The sequence below is a fragment of the Hesperophylax consimilis genome, chromosome 2, assembly GCF_061612785.1.
Source record: "Hesperophylax consimilis isolate HC1 chromosome 2, BYU_Hcon_1.0, whole genome shotgun sequence".
NCBI classification, from domain to species: Eukaryota; Metazoa; Arthropoda; class Insecta; order Trichoptera; family Limnephilidae; genus Hesperophylax; species Hesperophylax consimilis.
The window spans coordinates 24,485,587-24,506,548 of NC_142837.1; the positions used below are offsets into that span (position 1 = coordinate 24,485,587).

The window sequence follows — 20,962 nt, forward strand, 5'->3', positions numbered from 1 at the left end:
GTGTTAAACACTATACCGACACTCAACGTGGTAATTTTTTCACAATTTCTGTAAATATAAAGTAAATAATATTAATTTTATATGATTAAATAAGCGCTCTAAAAAGATTAACAAAAACTGACATTATTTTTCAGCACGGACCAGAGATGAATGAACCTGAAAAGTTTTCACTTTTGCTGGCTCTAGTTCTTATGACACTAACGTGCATGCCGTTTCCAGCCCCTTATAGCTAGGTCTGACGCAGGCATGACGATTGTTGTCAACTGATATGTTCTCACAACAATAATTGTTGAAGAAAAATAAAATTAAGGAATGAAATTTAAAACACTTTACCTCTGTTTCAATTTTTGGCCTGGTTTTGGTGGATTAGAGCTTGGATACGTATTAGAATTAAAACACATAAATTATATACCTATTTATTTTATGAAATTTTATTTTCTACAAAATTAGTATCAATAATTTTTACACAAAATTGTACTGGAAACGAGATATTTACAAAAAATCAAAGCTAGTCGCGCAAAAAACTTGTTTTTTTCAAAAATATACGCACCTTTACGACTTTCTACCTCGGTACCTATTAGAGATTGAAGAAAATTGTTTTCACAAAAGTTGTAGGTAATTTTATGTTTTACTTTAATTATCTAGCTAATTTAGCCAAAATTTGCATTGAGAATGAGATATTTTGGAAAAACTAGATTTTGGCGCGATTACAGCCGGTTTTTTTTTAAATGGTGGCGCGAGCACAGGTGCGCCATGGTCGGAAATTCAGATTATACATCATGGGATCAGTTTATAAAACATATAAAAAAATTGGGACTACCGGAATAATTACGATCGCAACCCCCTTTTTGGCGCTATGTGTACTGACCTATAATACGGAATCCCCAAATATATCGACAACATTCTCACATTTATAACCCAGATAACATGTAGGTACGTTTATAATCAACAAATCAATACAAAAACCGACCAATATCATATAACAACAAAGGCAAAGGCATATGGCAACAAAGAAAAAAAGAACAGGTATCCGCTAGTAAGCAGGGTGAAAAAAATCAAAGGCAGAATAAAGAACACAGAAAAAATGTGCAATTTATGCTTGCTTCTAGACTCAGCAATATACCACCTCTATCTATATTACAGCAGGTAATTTATACACGTGTGTATAATTCCAAAATTTGATTGAAAAGTGAATTAACATAATGTTTCTAATATTGTTTTTATTTAATCACGAAAATACTTAATATATCAATAATCCGATGCCGAAAGGACCGATTTCACCGGAGAAAAATTCTGATTTAAACATATAATTTTATTATGAACGTATTGAAGTCGTAAAAAATTTTCAAATACATATTTCCCATACATATTGTTTTCAATTATATATCCGTAATAGAAATTTTAAACCGTTAAATATTTATGTTATAAACAGAAAGCCTACCTCAAACATTAACGAATTCTTAATGTATCATGAATCTATTTTAAATAACTGTACAGATGATACCCTTATCTTTGGTGATTTCAACATTGACATTCTTCAAAAAAATAATACATCTCTTAAATACATCAACACGCTAGACTCATACAACTGTTTCATATGTAACATATCCTATCCTACACGAGTAACAGATACCTCTACTTCTCTAATAGACCATATCATCTCAAACAGACAAAATATTTCCTCAACTACTGCAAATATAGATGCCTACCTAAGTGATCATAACATTTTGATATTAGATTACCAAAACAGCTTGAAACATCACACTAATAATAGAATACATTCTTTTTCAAACAACACAAAAACCGATAAAAACATGTTAAAAACATATGTAGAATCCCACAACTTTCCACACGAAACCACCAGTAATGCCAATGAAATCTATAATAATTTTAATGAATACATCAAAACAGCAATAAAATCATCCCAACATAAATCTGAGTTACGCATAGGAGACCAACGGAGGGGTAATACTCCATGGTTTGATGCAAAATTAAATGCACTTATCAAACAGCGCAACAATGCGTTTAAAATCTGGAAAAAAAATCAGCAAAGTGATATATTCACAGCACTGAGAAATAAAACAAGAAATCAAGTTACCAACTATAGAAGATATGCTAAAACCAAATACTACACGACTATATTTAAATAAAACCTGCGTAATCCGCGACAGACATGGAAAATAATAAATGCAATTCTAACAAATAGCTCGACACCCCAGAAAGATGAAATTGAATGTCTTCTCATTAAGAATGAAGAAATAACATTCCCCACTTAGATAGCTTCAACTTTTAACAACTTCTTTATATCAGTTGGGGAAAACTTAGCAGCTACAATTGCATCATATCCAGATGTTTCTATCACTATAAACACGGATCAAAAAGCAATCCAGTCCTTATACATGGCCAAAACAAATAAAACAGAAGTTCTCAGTATCATCTCTCAACTAAAGTCTAATGCATCTCCAGGTTTAGATGGAATTACACCAGTGTACCTGAACTTTTGCAAAGATATATTAGCTGACCACTTTGTTTTTCTTATTAATCAATCCCTGAATAGTGGAATCTTCCCAGATCAACTAAAGATAGCAAAAATAATTCCGATTTACAAAGATGATTGCAAAAAAAATCCTTCTAATTACCGTCCTATATCCATCCTCTTTATCGTCTCTAAAGTTTTTGAAAAGGTTATTAAGCTTAGGCTCACTAAATATCTCCTATCAAACAATTTACTCGCATCCCAACAGTATGGATTCAGAAACCAATCTAACACAAAATATGCTGCCTTCGATTTTGTATACGCCCTCCAAAAGCATATAGACCAGGGTAAGCATGCTGCAGGCTTATTTATAGATTTAAAAAAGGCTTTCGATACGGTTGACCATGGGATACTACTAAAGAAGCTAGAACACCTAGGCATAGTAGGCACTCCCCTGAAGTTACTGTGTAGCTACCTCTCTAACCGACACTGTCAGACCTTTGTTGGAAAGGGGACAAGCAGCATGGGAACGATAAAATGTGGCGTGCCTCAGGGCTCCGTACTTGGACCATTACTATTTTTAATATATATAAATGATATTGCTAAATGGGGACTTAAGGGTACAATACAACTCTATGCAGATGATACAGTGATTCTTTATCACAATAATGATTTAAACGAACTTGAAAAGGAAATGGAAAGTGATGTAGCTTGCCTGGCAAACTGGCTGGGATTAAACAAACTTAGCCTAAACATAAAAAAACACATTACATACTGTTTGCAAATAAAAAAATGTATGCCTTAATATAAGTCTTGATAATAACCGCCTTGAAAGGGCTGATGTTACATAATATCTTGGCCTTTTCATTGATTCACAACTCACATGGAATCACCAATTTAAACATGTTCTATCCAAAATTACTCATATAACTGGTGTTTTATATAGACTTCGCGGGTTACTTCCTCCCTCTCTATTAAAATCGATTTACCATGCTATGATTCACTCACATCTAATATATCTCGCCGGAATCTGGGGATTTGCTACAAAAAAAATGATTTCAGAAGTCCAAGTCGTCCAAAATAGAGCCCTGCGAAATATTTTCAGTTTACCTTGGGACACACATGTCAAAGACATCTACAGAAACACCCAAATACTTCATTTTAATACCATTCCCACTTTTTAAATAACGAAAACTATATTAAAAGTAATTCAACACTCGGCACATTCCAACACTACACTCTATTACAATTACGACGTACACCAACACAACACAAGAAATCACAACAAACTACATATACCAAAAATCAAATCAACAAAATATGGACTAAGATCCCTGGAATACATAGCTCACACAAAATATAATCAACTACCCAACGAGATCAAATGTGCAAGTCAATGTAAAAAGACCCAAACTAACATGCTCAAACTTCATCTTATTAATGACTATCTGAAATAATAATGTTGTGTATGTCCCATCATATGTCCATTTAATACATACAGCTATATGTTTCATGTAATGCGTATCATTCCCGCAATGAGTTTATTAACTCCTGGGAGTACAATGCTTTATATAATATACTATATTCTGTATTGTATACTTTTAATAAAAAAAATAAAAAATAAATAAAAAAATTGACGTAAATAAAGTAAAAGTTTTGTTTACACAGGAAGAGAAGAAACCCGTTATTCTGGAAGGAAGGAGAATAGAAGACATATTTTTTCTTTAACTGTATTAAATAGAATTTCGCAGCACGACTCTTTTTATGATTGTAATTATCTAACTTAGAGATAGTTGAGCGTATACTTCGAGATGACAAGTTCTGGGAAGAAAAAATGCTTATTAAATTAACTAATTTTTAAATGGATTGCATTCTTGTCGAGCTTATCGATCCTGGAGTCACAAGGTCTATGAATGTTCGTGATCCTCCACATATCTTAGATATTGTATGTAAAGAACGTCAATTTGGAAATCGTCGTTTAGATTTCGACGAAATGCTATTTATTGAATAATTATTTTCGTTTTTTATATAAAATTATTTTTACTATTTCTAACTTATATTATAATAAATGATGGCCTTTATACAAAAAAAGTTGCATCTTATGCTTTTTACATTACATAATTATTTGTTTTATGTAACTTTTTGTAAACGATAATAATAAATATTGAAAATGACTGATATTTTATTTATCTTGTCAATATATTCAGATATAATTATGATCAGATATTATGAAAATGATTCGTGATTGAATACCGTATTGCTTTGACATCTGTCAATGAAGAACACGACGGTTACGAGTCATAAGTTACTGCCTACCGTCTAGCAGTATGGTTACAGAAATCTGATAAGAATCATAAAATCATGAGCTCCTTCTGCAATAGGTAACGTTTCTATCGAAATTTGCCTAAAACATGCACATTCAACTTAATATTACTATTCACATAGTTTGAAAGACGCCCATTATTAAGCATTTCATGTTCAAACCTTACTCATGGGTACCATCTAGTGGATTTCATCGCTGCTCTGACTTCGAACTGTTCGTGGTGTCGGGTGTTCCCCATTGCAACGTACTTCATTCGTCTGCACCCCGAAATATTATAATATTTAATTCGAGCGGAGCGCGTGTGAAACTAATTTGCTTCGCCCACTTAAATCGCGTTCACGCCCATAACTGATATTTTTTTAGGATCTTATTTCGTCTTAACCTTATCTATGCTAAGTAAAGATGAATAAGAATAACATGAACCTATTTAGTGTTGATTTATTTGTACTGCTTTTTTCACACAAACTTAGCAATAAACAGTTCCATACTTTGACTTTATAACTTTCATGTAGTCATAAAAAATTAGTATACGTATCTACTGTGTTAAGCGACGATAAGTTTAGTGTATTTTTCTGTGGGGGGAAATCAGTTCAGATTGTAGCAAAACTTTGCAACTTTATTCAAGCTTACCACTATTTGAATACAGCCCTAAATTTTTTACAGACATCTTAACCATGCTTCAATTTAATCGCTGACTTTTTTAAGTTTTAAAATTAACCTCCCTTCTATCGAAGCCAGTGAAAAACCAACACCTGACTCCGCCTACTACCCCTCTCCGATCGTGAGTGTCGCAAACCTAGCCCCCCCCTGGATTTCAACTCATTCCCTTAAATTCGTCCGCCGTCATCACCACCCTTTACATCTTACTTCCAAACACTTTGTCATTTCTCACCCACCTTTCATCTGTCTCATAGCTCTTGTCGAAAGGTCATACACATTTCACAGAACAAATTCTTAAATCCACACAATTGAAAACCCCAATAATATAGCAAACATTAACTGCCGAAACTTAAGATAAAAGTATGTATTTCTATCTCGGAAAGAATGAATTCATTCTATTTCACTTGATTTTAAGTGAAATAGCATGAATTAAGTGTAACACCCCGGCGCCCGCCGGTGTTTCAATTTATTTTAAGTGAAAATCCGTGGATGGGATGCTTAGTCGGGAGATAATAAATAGCAGGTAGTTTGGTAGAGGAAGATTTATACACTTTACGTGGAACAGATTTGTTCACATAAAAGAACACTTTTGATCTATCACGTGTGTGCACTTAAACATCTATGAAGGCTTTAATCTCCCAACCCTTCTCTGCTTGCGGTACACCTCACTGATTTAAAGAAATTCCTATGGATTTACGAAACCCAAGCTGTTTTGTTATGATGTTAGTATTTTTTATTACTTAACTTACTCACTTCTGAGTTAAACAATCTCTTACGTGGCGCATCTCCAATGGTACTATTACGACCATGGAACTAGGATTCCTCTTTGATTACAACGAAGAACAAATTCAGATTGTCAGTAATATCGTCCTGCCGCTGAGAGCCCCTTTACCTTTCTTAGTGTCACATGCATCAATTATGATGAAGAGACGATTCAGGAAAATAGCTTGAAACTTTTATATTTTCATACTATATACTACTTACCTGTACATTGGACAGATAAGGTTACTATTAACAAAACGCTTAGAATTATTGTTTTAAATAAAATAACTGAACTAACCTAACCTAACTAAATACTTTTCACGTTATGCTTCATTTATTAAAAATTGTTCAAATATAACCCGCTTGCTGAGGTGTTCCAACACTTTTAACGATAATATTATTTTGTAGTTTCCCTATCATAAGATGGAGGAACAATGCAAGGAAGGAAATACAAGGTTTTCTGTTGGGCTCGGAACATTTTATATATACTAGTATATACATATTATGTGAGTCCCATAAGTCTGCCATTCACTTCGCCGAGTACGGTGTGCCGTGTTCTGTGTTTTCCCTACTCTTGCAGCAGTGAACTTTTAGTAAATCACCCACAGCTTTGCAGTCATAAATGTCGCTCACGAACACGAAATAAGGAAGCAGACGGTTTACTTCCTTCGCCGCACGCGTCATATATATATATATATATATATATATATATATATATATATATATATATGTCTAATAAAAGTGTTCATTCAATTTTAGAATTTGGATCACCAGCAATAACAAATAAAATGTTTTGTTGTTATGTTTTTCTTACTCTAATTATGTATATTATTTCAAATATAGAATGTATTGCATTGCACTACCTCTGCATACATTCTGTAATTAATGCTTATTATTATTGTTATAAAATGAATATTAGAAAACAAAGACACTTGAAAATATCACAGTGTGATCGTTTTACCCATTATCATTTTTATTTTCATATGGTTATTTTTTATCTTAGTTTTTATTTATGTATTTATAAGAAAACTAGACATTGCAATATTAGATAAAATATGCGCATAAACTGTTTGTTTCCTAAACAAAGTAAAAGAAAACAAATATGAATATAAGAAATGAAGGGCTTATTTAAAAATATCATAATCTGTTTTGAAAAAGCCTGAATGAAGAAAACATATTTTTATTATTGTAAATAAACATCTTTTCAGTAGTGTGTGAATCAACGCACTTCTCCAACCCTCTACGCTTTATTTATTTAATTCACCAAAGCTAAAATCGCTGAGACGAAAACTGATTCAAAATTTGAAAATGGTTTTTTGTTCGAAAAAGTATTTTAAAAAATAAGGAATTCCAAACAAATTTTATTCACCTTCTTAATTTAAAATAAGTATTTTTTATCAAAATGTCGTTTTCATTCTTAGAATAATGTACAAAGTTTGAATTTTTCAAAGCCCGTTCCATACCCTGACTTTGTCGACATTAAGACCACATTGTATTTATCACAGCAGCGGTCGGAATAAAATCAACGTAGCCCGAAATAAATATTTTGCAAGAATTCAAGAACATAAATAATTGCCGCGGTGACACGTGTTCAAGTCCACTCAGCGCTACAACGCGCAAAATTGTTTGCATTCGGCCAACCGACCCGTGAGAGAGCGGTACAAGCTCATATATAACAAAACCTTTAATATTTAGAATTGAAGTTTGTTGATGTAAGAGTATATTTTTTAACCCTAATAATTTTCACTGGAGTTTCTTAAAGCCGAAGTGCGAAAACTTCAATTATTTCTATCCTTCGTTTTTAATTAGAGATTTAACGAGGGATTCGATGAAAAAATCACGAAAAAATTTGGAAGAATGGACAAAATGGTGTAGGTGTTACGTTTTTCTTTCTTGTCTTGTTTTGATGCATAGAATAAATAAAAAAAACTAGAAGTGCCCTCCATCCTAAATTCGAATGGAAATAAATGTTCCATTTAGTCTAATAGACCAGCATTTTGTCTTACTTGATATCGTGGTCATTCCATTTGAATTTTGTAATAGTTTTTTGGAAATATTGGAATTTACGCCTCGATTGAGCAAATCGATCACAAAATACGTCCACAGTGTAATTCTTGTGTGTTATTCTTTAAAGTGTTTTTAGGTATAAATGATGTGTATGGCGAAAGAATTATGAATATTTTGTTTCTATTTGGAATCACGTTTACAATTTTAGTTAAAATTTTAACTTGAAGAGTTGCCAACTTGATAAAATTTAAGAGATTAGCCAAAGATCATACTGCAGCGGCATTTATGCCAGTCTACCAAAATATCAAATTGACAAACTTTAATCAGTGTTTAATGCAGCAGCGCGGCTCATAACCGGGGTTTATAAATATTCGCACATTTCAGAACACATTTGTAACCTTCACTGGGTCAAGTGCCCTGAAAGAATCCAGTACAAATTGTGCTGGATGGTGTTTAAATCCATCAATAAAATGGCCCCACTCTACATCTCTAAACTATGCGTCCCGGAAAATACTGGTCTGATGCAGTCAACTCTTAGATCAGCAACACCATCAGCTGTAGGCAGACTGATGGAACCTAAGCGCAAGCCAAATACTAAGTTTGGTGATCGCGCTTTGGGAGCATCTGAGCCGAAGGCTAGGAATTAACTCCCTCCAGAACTAAGATCCATAACAAGTCCAACAGAATTCAGGTCTAAGCTAAAAACTTACCTTTTTATGCTGTGAGTTGTGAGAAAAATGATGACAATATTGGTAGCTCTTATACGAAGTATGATAGAGTTAAATATGACCGAAGGAGATAGGGTCCCATTAGCTCAGTTGGTAGAGCGGTGTCCTGGCAAGCCAAGGGTCCTGGGTTCGAGTCCTAGATGGAGACCGTATCTTATTCTGATTTTTCTATTTCAGATTTTCGTTTAGGAATCGCTAATATTGTCTTCAATAATTAAAAGTTTGGTATATCATTTTGCGGTTCCTGTGTCCTCGATGTGTACCATTTTTACAGCATCCCCATGGATGACATATTATGCGTTAAAGAAACTTATTTCCCATCCGGACCTCCGTGTAGAGTAAACATTTTTTTTAAATCGGTTCCTGGCCGAGGCCCACCACCCCGAGGTTCAGTCGACGCCGATGTCTCGATGTCCTTTATGTCTGTTTCTTGCAATAAACACATTTACTTCACGTTATTATTTTAAAAAAAACAGATTTTTGTGTAGGTGATAATTATGAAATTTCATAGAAAAGTGGCAAACATACTAACCAGATACAAATAAAATTCCTGAATTTGTTCAAAATTGAATAAAAAAATACAAGGCACACCAATGATTCTGAAGAATCTTCTATATGGCCTGAAGTTATCCGTTTACCCAAGAATTTATCGTGCATCGAACAATGCCACGTATGTATGGCTATACGAAACACGTGAACAAGCGGTTATTGTAAATGATAAAAGAGGGATACATATTCTGTATGGTAGGTACTTAATCTACTGGAAAAGTTATCTCTTGAACACAGGATGGTTTGAATAACGTTACGTACTTACATCCTTTTGAAAATGGCATGCAATGGTACTTCTCTTTTATGTTTGGATATTTTTTATACCGAATAATTTTTTTATTTTGATGTACGTGGGGACTGTTACTTGATGTTTAATGTTTAAGGTACATAACAGGTACGAAAAATGAGTTAGTGTGAACACATTATTATGACTTCTTAACTTTCCTCCACGTTCTTGAAAAGTTATTATGAAATCTTCATATCAACAAGTGATAGTGGTTTCATTGTTAATGAAAGTCAAAATGATCGTGCACGTGAGATTTTAGATATGACAAATTTTTTAAATCTTTTACAACATAACTTTATATACAACATAAATGATCGCTTACTAGATCTAGCAATATCAAATTATCCTAAATTGTTCATTGAGAAATGTAATGATCCTCTGTTACCTGTTGATAACCATCACCCCCCTCTTTATATTAAGTTAAATATATGTGGCGTCGAGCCGAAACCCGTTGAAAAAACTCTCAACTACAAAAAAGCAGATTTTGAATCTATAAATTCTCATCTTTCGCATGTTGACTGGTCTTTTTTGTCTGATGTTAATACTGACGATTCCTTAGAAAATCTATATTCAATATTCTCCACCACTATCAAATCATATGTACCACTATTTACTCCTAAAAAACATACATATCCAACTTACTTCTCATCAGAACTAATAGCCTCACTACAACAAAAAAAAATACTTCATAAAAAATTCAAAAAAACTCTGAAGAAAATCGACTATACAAATTTCAGTGAAAGTAGGAAAAAATGCAAAGATCTCTCTAAAATCTGTTATAAAACATATATAAATTCTATCGAGAACACAGCCTTAAACTCGAACAATCTCTGGAAATTTATTAAAAAAATAAACAACGACAGCACAGACTATCCTCCAGAAATGCACATGGACGACAAATACGCCAACAATACGCAAGACATTGTAAATCTTTTTTCTGACTTCTTTAAAAATGTTTATGATGATGAAACACTAGAAGAAAATATTCCTTCATACACATTCAAAAAAACCACACATTTAACAGACTGCTACATCACCGAAGAATCTTGCAAAAAAAAATTAAATTCCTTAGACATAAACAAGTCTGCAGGCCCGGACACCATCCCGCCAATTTTCCTAAAACAGTGCTCCTCCGTATTGTCTAAACCACTAACCATTTTATTTAACCACCTACTATCCTCTGGATATTTTCCCGTCTACTGGAAATCCAGCTATATTATTCCAATATTTAAAAAAGGTGACGAGACTGACATTTCAAACTATCGACCAATATGCATACAATCTGTATTACCCAAAATCTTTGAATCTTTAGTTTTGGAAGAAATATATCCTACACTAACAAAATTAATAAATGACAAACAACATGGCTTCATTAGAGGTAGATCAACTACAACAAATTTACTACTGTTTCAAAACTATATATTGGAGTCTTTTTCTAAAAATAAACAAGTTGACTGTATATATACTGATTTTTCGAAAGCCTTTGATAAAGTGTCTCACAAAGTACTGATCCAAAAACTTCATGCTATAGGAATCAGAGCAAATATGTTAAGCTGGTTAAGTAGCTACATATCTGGTAGAACTTTACTTGTTAAAATAAAATCTTTTTTATCTAAACCATTTTTGGCCACTAGTGGCGTACCGCAAGGTAGTCATCTTGGCCCAATTTTATTTATTGTTTTTATAAATGACATAGTCAACTGCTTTGAAAATGTCAATGTACTGCTATTCGCCGACGATATTAAATTATATAAAGAAATAACCTCATTAAACGACTGTCAAGTTCTTCAATCTAATATAGACATGCTAAATAAGTGGTGTTCACAAAACAATTTATATTTAAATGTAGAAAAATGCAAAATTTTGACCTTTTCCAGAAAAAAAACATCACAATTTTTTGGTTATTCAATAAATAAAACAAATTTAGAAAGAGTAAAGGAAATGCGAGATCTTGGCATAATAATGGATGAGAAACTAGACTTTACGGCCCACATTCAACAAACTGTGAATAAGGGTATGAAAACATTAGGTTTTATATTAAGAACAATTAAAAACTTTAAATCTTTACAAATCATAAAACTATTGTACATATCCCTTGTTAGAAGCCTGATAGAACATAACTCCATAGTTTGGTCACCCTTCTACAATGTACATATTCATAATGTTGAAAGAATTCAAAGAAAATTTCTACGCTTCGTCAATTTTAAACTTAACATCCCTTTAGAACACATAAATTACCAGTCATTATTGAATCATTTAAATATTCCGACATTAGAAAACAGAAGAAAAATAAACGACCTAACCTTTTTATTAAAATTATTGAACTCTAAATTCGATTGTTGTGAACTCCTGCATTTAATAAATCTACACATACCTACACGAACAACTAGGCAAATATCAACATTTTACATACATACATCTCATTCCAACTATAGTTTTCACTCTCCAATACAACATTTACACAGTCTTGGTAACAAATACTTAAATAATATAAATGTATTTGACAATAATTTGAACTTGGCCAACTTTAAACGGAGTATGTGCGAACTATTTTTACATACTTTGTAAACTATTGTTATCAACTAATTTTATACCTTCTTATTAACATTATCGTTGATTTGGAGGATTTTGGCAAATTTTATATTTTTTGTCGCACTTATTTGCACTCTATCATACCTAATTTTTTAAACTCTTATATTTTATGTAACCTATATTTTGCTAAATCTGACATTTTTATATGTAATCTATATGTATTTTTTTTTATATAAAATGTATAACTAAAAAAATAAAGATGTACATTATTATATGTAAAAGCCCTATGGGCGTTTAAATGAAATAAAATAAAAATAAAATATCAATCGACGATAAGTTACATTTTTTATCGAAAATATATCGAAACTGCGCCTCAATTTTCGGCTACCTCGTGGCGCCGACTGATTTAATAATAATAACGAGCACATAAGTCTATTTACTTCCCGTTAGCTGCGGAAGAAGTAATATAAGGGTGGAGTTTTCATTAGTCACTAGTCTCCCTGACATAACTTTTTTATAAAATAGACAATGTAGCTAATAATGTAACATGTAGTTTGAAAACCAGCATGAAAAATAATCTTTTGGGTACTAAAGAAAGGGTATTGAGATTACGGAATACAAGTCCATTTGTAAATATCTAGTGAACAGTTCCAAAAGTTAGATAGGATTTAATTATCAAGAGATTTTGTCAGTGAATTAATCCGCTTAAATATCACAACAACCAAGTTATTTTTATATTGATTATCAATTATTGATGTGGTGGTTTTATAGGTCGCGATGTCATGGTGCGATAAATTACAGGTTAAAACAAATTTAATTACTAATATTAATGTTCTAGTATTTCACTGGAGATGCTATATTGGTTCGGTTCACGGTGAAGCAGAGATCTTGTACAGCCGTCAGCCTGTTGTCATCTCGTTGGTTCGGTTCCAGGGGAAGCAGCGATCTTGTACAGCCGTCAGCCTGCTGTGATCTCATTGATGATGACATGGTGGTTCGGTTCACGGTGAAGCAGAGATCTTGTACAGCCGTCAGCCTGTTTTCATCTTGTTGGTGATGCTATGTTGGTTCGGTTCTAGGTGAAGCAGCGATCTTGTACAGCCGTCAGCCTGCTGTGATCTCGTTGATGATGCCATGGTGGTTCGGTTCACGGTGAAGCAGAGATCTAGTACAGCCGTCAGCCTGTTGTCATCTCGTTGGTGATGCTATGTTGGTTCGGTTCCAGGTGAAGCAGCGATCTTGTACAGCCGTCAGCCTGCTGTGATCTCTTTGATGATGCCGTGGGGGTTCGGTTCACGGTGAATCAGAGATCTTGTACAGCCGTCGTACCTTATACCTCTGTGTTGTGTGATCGATATTTTGTAGCGAAAACCGGGGTTCGAAGTTTCAATTTACTACAACATGTGCATAATCAAGGCCGCTTAACTTGCAGTGGACGACTATTTAGGATGAAGTCATTGCCAAGGAATAATAAATGATTTATGAAACACTTTCAAAATTCGAAGTCCGGCTTTTTCGATGTCGTATATCTCAAATACTGTTAATAATGGACGCCATGTTCAAATGAACGCTTTTACTTGTACATGTATTTTTGTTCTTCTTTTTCCTCGACTCTTCTTGGATATTTCGCATAAAGTAATAGTTATTCTGTATACCGACACCATCCAGGAATAAAAAACTTTGGAGTCCTATCACGTCTCTTTGCTAAACGTCGCCCGTTGCTTTGTCGCTTGTAAACGTGTAGAAAATATTCCATTCTTAATAATTAATTTTGACGCTACTACAAAACGTGCTGTGGGGAAGAGTTCATATTTATAAAAACAAAAACCCTGACTAAAGAGTTTACTTTGCATGGTTAATTTTAATTAATAAACCTTTGTATTTAATCACGTGGGTATCTAAGGTTTAAACTGATATTCATAAAAACCGGAGGTTTAGAAAAAAACTAAATTCACTTATGAAAAAGTTATATGAAAATTTTTTGTGTTTGCTTTGATAAAAAATGTGCATAAATGTTAAATGGTTCCATGCTAACTCAACACAGTGATAATTCAACACACTTTTAAAAAGTGATATAAAGTCAATAGAAACGATGAAAAAAAAATTAACTCTTACGTATAGTGATTATTATACGTTCAATTAGCTTTAGACATTTTTTTAATTTTTACTTAGATAAGTATTTTTCATTTTAAAATTGTTAGAAATGGTGATAATTGATTTTATCTAGATATAAGAAATAAGCGATTTTTAAATTCATTCAAGTTAGTCATTAACGTGTATCGAAGTAAGTATAGAAAATAATTCTACGCACAGGAAGTGGTGTTTGATGAACTGAAGATCATCATTCAGAAACAAATCATTTCTTTGAATGACTTTTAGCCCTATTTCTGTTTGGTCACTAGATCTAAAAAGTTAAATAAATACTTGCAAACCATATATGCTCTCACTATAGATGATATCACTCACATATACTACTAAAGAGTTACATAGATATGTAGCGTCGAGAATAATCCATTGAATAATTAATAATAAACCGCTCGACCTACTTAGTATCTACTCCCGAATTATGTACCTGCAGTCCAAACCGCAACGTAAACAAAGTAACCTACGTACTACAAGACCTACTTGTCTACCAGGTGACAATACGTCACGTGCCGTCTTACACATACGAGAACTCGCCAGAAGGAACGATTCTGCCGCCTATGCATAATTGCCACGCTATCGAAGGTTCCTGAAACATACAGTCTGTGCGAGTGCCTAGGATTTAGTTGCCATCCATCTACCTACTGCCGCCGTCGGCCGAGTAGTATAAATAAGCCCGACGCAGCGAGTCAGTCAGTCAGTCAGTCAGTCATCATTCCGCCGTCAGTCTACAAGGATCAACGAGTGTTAACCCGCGCTACTCTTACTAGCGCAAAGGACGATATTCCCGGTTTCGCCCGTACCATCATGGACTCTATCGGGACACCATCATAGCGCCTCGGCCACGTCCATGGCCAGCGCTACTCGGATTACAAGCGCCCTGGTTCCAGTGTCTCTGACCAGCGCTTCTTCCACGCTACCATGACCACCACGAGGACACGCTGCATCCTCACTGGTCACGCCGTTCCCGTTCAACCGCCTACAAGGTCCGCCGCACCTTCGGCCGTCTCGTCAGCACTGGAGTGCCTGAATACCTACGTTCTTCGCCAGTGCCTGACCTTCATCGAGTCCCGGTCACCAGCGCCCGGCGTCGACTCACTGACCCGCACTTGACCTGCCATCATCAGCCAGCATCCGGTGTATTCTTCTGTCCTACATCATCTCCTCGTCACGGCAACTGACTCACCAATAAACACATGTGACCTTCACAACTTTCTTTCATTTTGTGCCTCTCTCATGATCCCCAAAGATACTTGCCAACCATATACGCTCTCACTATAGATGATATCGCTCACATATACTACTAAAGAGTTACATAGATACTTGCCAACCATATACGCTCTCACTATAGATGATATCGCTCACCTGTACTACTAAACATCGCATCTACGCACAGCGGTGCCCCGCCTTTGTTTCTACGCACATGCCGAACGGATAACTCTATCCACTGGCTCTGCCGCTTTGATATCTGTGCAGTTTGGTTGCAGCTAGGCAAAACTCGGCACGCTTCTATGCCATACCTCCAATAAACTATTTATAATCCCAACCTTCCAGCTTCCCATCTCCTTCCTGGGAGATACCCTAATGTGTATGCGTGATTTTGAATGTGGTTATTTGTTCTTCCAGTTTCATCTACTGGTACCATGACGGCGCGGTGGTGAACTACGCAGCGCGCGGCGGAGTCAGCGTCGAAACTGAGCGGCGCACCAGGACGTCGCGGCTGCTCGTGTCCAGGGCGGGCCCGGCCGACTCGGGCAACTACACCTGCGCGCCTAGCACTTCAGGTATAGTCCATGCTCACTAATCCATCAATCCGTCAATCCAACAATCCATCAATCTATCATTTCATCTATTCAACAATACATCAATCCATGAATCCATTTGTCCACAAATCCTTCGGTCCATCGATCAAACAATCCATCACCCATTAATCCATAAAGTAATCAATCTATCAATCCATCAGACATCAATCCATCAGACATCAATCCATCAGTCCATCCCTCCATCAATCCAATGTAGAAGTATTAATCCATCTATCCAAAAGTCCATCAATCCAACAATCCATCAAGCTATCATTTCATCTATTCAACAATCCATGAAAATTCATCAGTCCATGAATCCATTTGTCCACAAATCCATCGGTCCATCGATCAAACAATCCATCACCCATTAATCCATAAAGTAATCAATCTATCAATCCATCAGACATCAATCCATCAGTCCATCCCTCCATCAATCCAATGTAGAAGTATTAATCCATCTATCCAAAAGTCCATCAATCCAACAATCCATCAAGCTATCATTTCATCTATTCAACAATACATCAATCCATGAAAATTCATTAGTCCATAAATCCATTTGTCCACAAATCCGTCTGTCCATCGATCAAACAATCCATCACCCATTAATCCATAAAGTAATCAATCTATTAATCCATCAGTCATCAATCCATCCCTCCATCAGTCCATAAATGTAGAAGTATTAATCCATCTATCCAAAAGTCCATCAATACATTAATCCATTAGTCGATCAGACCATTATTCTATCATTACATCAATTCATACATCCATCGATCCATAAATCAATAAATCAGTACGTCAATCAATAAATTAATCAATTTATCAAGCCATCAATCAATCAATCCATCAAATCATTCATCAAACCTTCACAACATAACGCCATTAAAGTGATTATAATCATTGTTATATCTGCTCTAATTGAATATGCATAATTTTAATTAAAAAATTCATTGTTTGCACTGAGATAATATCTTACTTATTATATTAACTGATTCTATCGGGTCATTATTCAGGTATCTATTCAGGTCTAGGCAATATAATATCAAGTTAGTTACAAAATCTGTCAAATTTGAGATTTATTTTGAAATATTCCCTAACCCATAAATAACTGCTAAATTCAAAGCAAAATCTTGGTGCTATATTTAAAATATAATATGTCTGAACATAGAAGAAAAGTGAGTGGCGACATACGTTAACTTTAAAAATATTACAAGGAGGGCATTTCCTGTGTTTGTTAATCTATTCTGTATTCGTGTTACATTTATAGGCTCTTTCAGCTAATATAAACACAACTTAAGCATAGCTTCTCCCGCTGCTAAGGTATCTTAAAATCTATTAGACGCCTTTTCTTTCTCCCTTCCTATCTCCAAAATCTAAAAGGTTTTTTCACTTTATTAGATTCCGCATCCGTTGTGGTGCACGTCCTGAGCGGCGAGCGACCCGCCGCCATGCAGACCGGAGGCGCCTCCCTCATCCAGCTGCAGACCACCCTCATTGGTCTCCTGGTGCTGCATATCTTCCTGCAGTACACCTGACAGCCTCTCTAGGGCATCCTCCCCAGAGGTGGCTGAACAGCGAACACCTGCCGCAACACTCCACCCAAACCTACAAAGTTACAACTCTCAGCTGGGCATAAAACCAAAACGCCAAAAGGAGCATTTAAAATGATTGCACAAAACCTAATTATAAAATTTCTCTTCGTTTCACGATAGAGACTATATCGGAAAACAGTAAAAAATAAAAACTCTCTTTGTTTACTTATTTATACCACACATAATGTGGTGTTCGTGCAACTAAATTCCTCGAGACCTATTCTTCAGTGAACAATACTTGCAAGTCTCAGAACTGGCAGTGAGGCGTGTAACGTATTTGCATTTGTACCAATATTACCTTTATTACAATAATGGCCCGGACTGCCGGCAATGAAAAAAATATTCATTACTTTAGCTTTGTTCATAACTTTGTGAGAACAAACTCATGAGAACAAACACATGAAAAGCATATACCTGATGTTAGTCTGTTATATTACTTTTGAATGTAGACTGTACCCCGTTTAGGCTTCTACATAAATTTTATATAATATATAAAATAGATACGCAGTGAACAATTAAAGTAATGATACAAATAATTGATGTTCGTTATAGACAAAACAAGGTTAAACGATAAATAAAAGTTTAATAAATCATTCATTTTCATTTTACTGTGTGACAAATTGAAATAAAAAATAGCAGTGTTTTGGATACATTCGTTTCCCGGAGGTTGTAGGTTTGGTTTCGTGTAAAAATTTTCACATGGGTTTAAGTCTAAATGCCAATTGTCAATTCAAGTATAAATAATACTACTAGTTGACAATATTTCGCATGTGTTTGGCTCCGGCAATTCTGAACCGTCGTATTTCATTTAACTTTCATTCGAAACTACAGAAAGCGTACAAAACAAGTAAAGCTCCAATCGAACATTACAAAGGGAAAAGTTAATGAAATGTGGAAGCCTTCCTACGTCTCCGCTTGTCGCCTAACATCGACGAGACTGTCAGCTTGCTTAGTCAATAAGGACACATACGGTAGGTAATTGTTTTCCGCGTACGTGCCTTTGTTTTTGATGTGTGCTTTTGTTTTGACATACGAGCTTTTGTTTTGCACGTATATGTTTCTTTTCTCAGATAGAAACAATTCAATAATTTACTACAACATTTTTTGTTATTCAAAATCAAGGGAAGTTTACGTCAGCAAATCCAAGAAATTGATTGCAAAGAGGGATGTATTTGGCAGTACATACGAGCAATATTATTGCTTCATTCAGGTATTTTGGCAGTGCATACAAGCAATATTATTGCTTCATTCAGGTATTTCGGCATTGCGGACAAGCAATATTATTGCTTCATTCGGGTATTTTGACAGTTCGTACAAGTAATATTATTGCGCCATTCAGGTATTTTGAAAAATAACAATAAACGGAGATTATAGGTACATACCAGTATGTAGATATATTCGTTTTTAAATAATGTATAATTATAAAGAGAGATTTTTTACCACAATACAAGCATTTTGATTCTTTTTTCAAACTTTTTTGATAAATCAAAATGAAGAGACATTTTAAGCGACAAATACAAGCAATTCGGTTATTTATTCAAATGTATCTGGGAGATTTTAGGCGACATATTATCCAAACAGTTTCTTTATTAAAGCATTTTTGTTTAGTTCATAATGAAGAGAGATTTTATATGACGAGATTGTGTACCCATTCAAGAAAATGCGTGTTTATGAATCAAATTCAAGGACAAAGGTTAATAAAAATAAGTATGATTAAAATCAAAGACAAAAGCGAATGACTCGTTGTGATTACGTATACGTTTTATTGTGAGTGAACCATAAATGTGAAACGTAAAATAAATTCTTCTGAACGTATTTAATATTAAATTATGAACTCTGTGTTTTTATAACTAAATCAATTATCTACGAACTAAGTGTATGAAATTTAATATATATGTGTGTTTATGATTTTCATAATTGAAAAATTTGATTCGAAATGTTTAAAATAATAATTATTAAGTAAATTAGTGCTAATAACTTTTATTTTGCGTCAAATTGAAATGTTTGAAAATATTGCATATCTTTTCGTTTCCACAAAATTCCTTATTTGTGAATACATAAATATATTTTTTTTTGTGAATTTAAGTATTCGAAAAAACTTTCTAACTGTGTTAGTAACATAATAATGGCCAAATTGACAATCAGGTCAAAAATAACCTTAGGGAGTACGCAGTGAAACTGCACTAATGTATTGATTTTAATTAATGTTAAATACCTTCTAATTTATAACATATTTACTGTGTATAATAAATCATTTTTTGCTTATTATTAACTCGGGTAAAAAATACTTTTTTTATCACATTATTTGAATAATTCTTCGTACCTACCTATAATATATGTAATACTTTACAGGTAAAAACATTTTGTCAAAAAAAGTTTTCAAATTGTTTTAAAAAATAATTCTTTGAAATTAATGTTATTTTATAAAAGGACTCCGAAATTTAATAATTTTCATTTAATCGTTATTTTCCAGCACAAACGTAAGACGTCTAATGTCGAATCTTGACAACTTTATGAAGTGTTGAAAGATTCCTGGATGTTTTGTTATTTAAATGATGTGAAACATAAAATGAATGCAATTTTGTGCAAATTTAATATTTTGTGAAAATGTATTAGTTTCACTTTTTTAAATAAATCTTGTATATAATGTGCAGAGCCATCATTTTAAAGGCATTCATTGTTATATTATATCCGTTATTCAATTATGTATACCTACATCAATCTTACTTTATTAAGCAAATTTTTAAGAAGTATCATAAAAATCACCCCAATACTACCCAGAATAATAATAATACAATGGTGTTTGCCTTTAAAAATTAGAATCTCTCACCATTCAATAATTTTAAATCAGAACTTTTATTATAATATCTAATTATAAGTTCTAGCGTTGACTTTTGTAAATAAATTTACGATTAAAAATTATATATATTCATCGTTTTTTTTAATTACTATACAACTGTTTATTAAGAAATTCCCAATTGTATTATATCTGATATTGTTATATTAAAGGAAACAAATACAAGGCTTTTGGAAATTCTGTTCCATTGGTAATTAAGTGACCATTGTAAGTATAAAAATGGTATTAGGTGACAACTACAGATATAAA

The 20,962-nt window shown here is 33.8% G+C and overlaps 1 protein-coding gene across 2 annotated transcripts in view; it reads left to right on the forward strand.

Annotated features, from left to right (window-relative positions):
• The window catches only part of LOC149425811 (protein amalgam-like), a 331,117-nt gene extending 310,530 nt beyond the window's left edge, over positions 1-20,587 (forward strand). For both annotated transcript variants that reach the window (XM_089641737.1, XM_089641745.1), the window contains 2 exons: positions 16,092-16,249; positions 17,663-20,587. In XM_089641737.1, coding sequence (XP_089497863.1) covers positions 16,092-16,249; positions 17,663-17,799 — 295 coding nt within the window. In that variant the 3' untranslated portion in view covers positions 17,800-20,587. The remainder of the gene's footprint in view (positions 1-16,091; positions 16,250-17,662) is intronic.
• Positions 20,588-20,962: the final 375 nt, after the last annotated feature.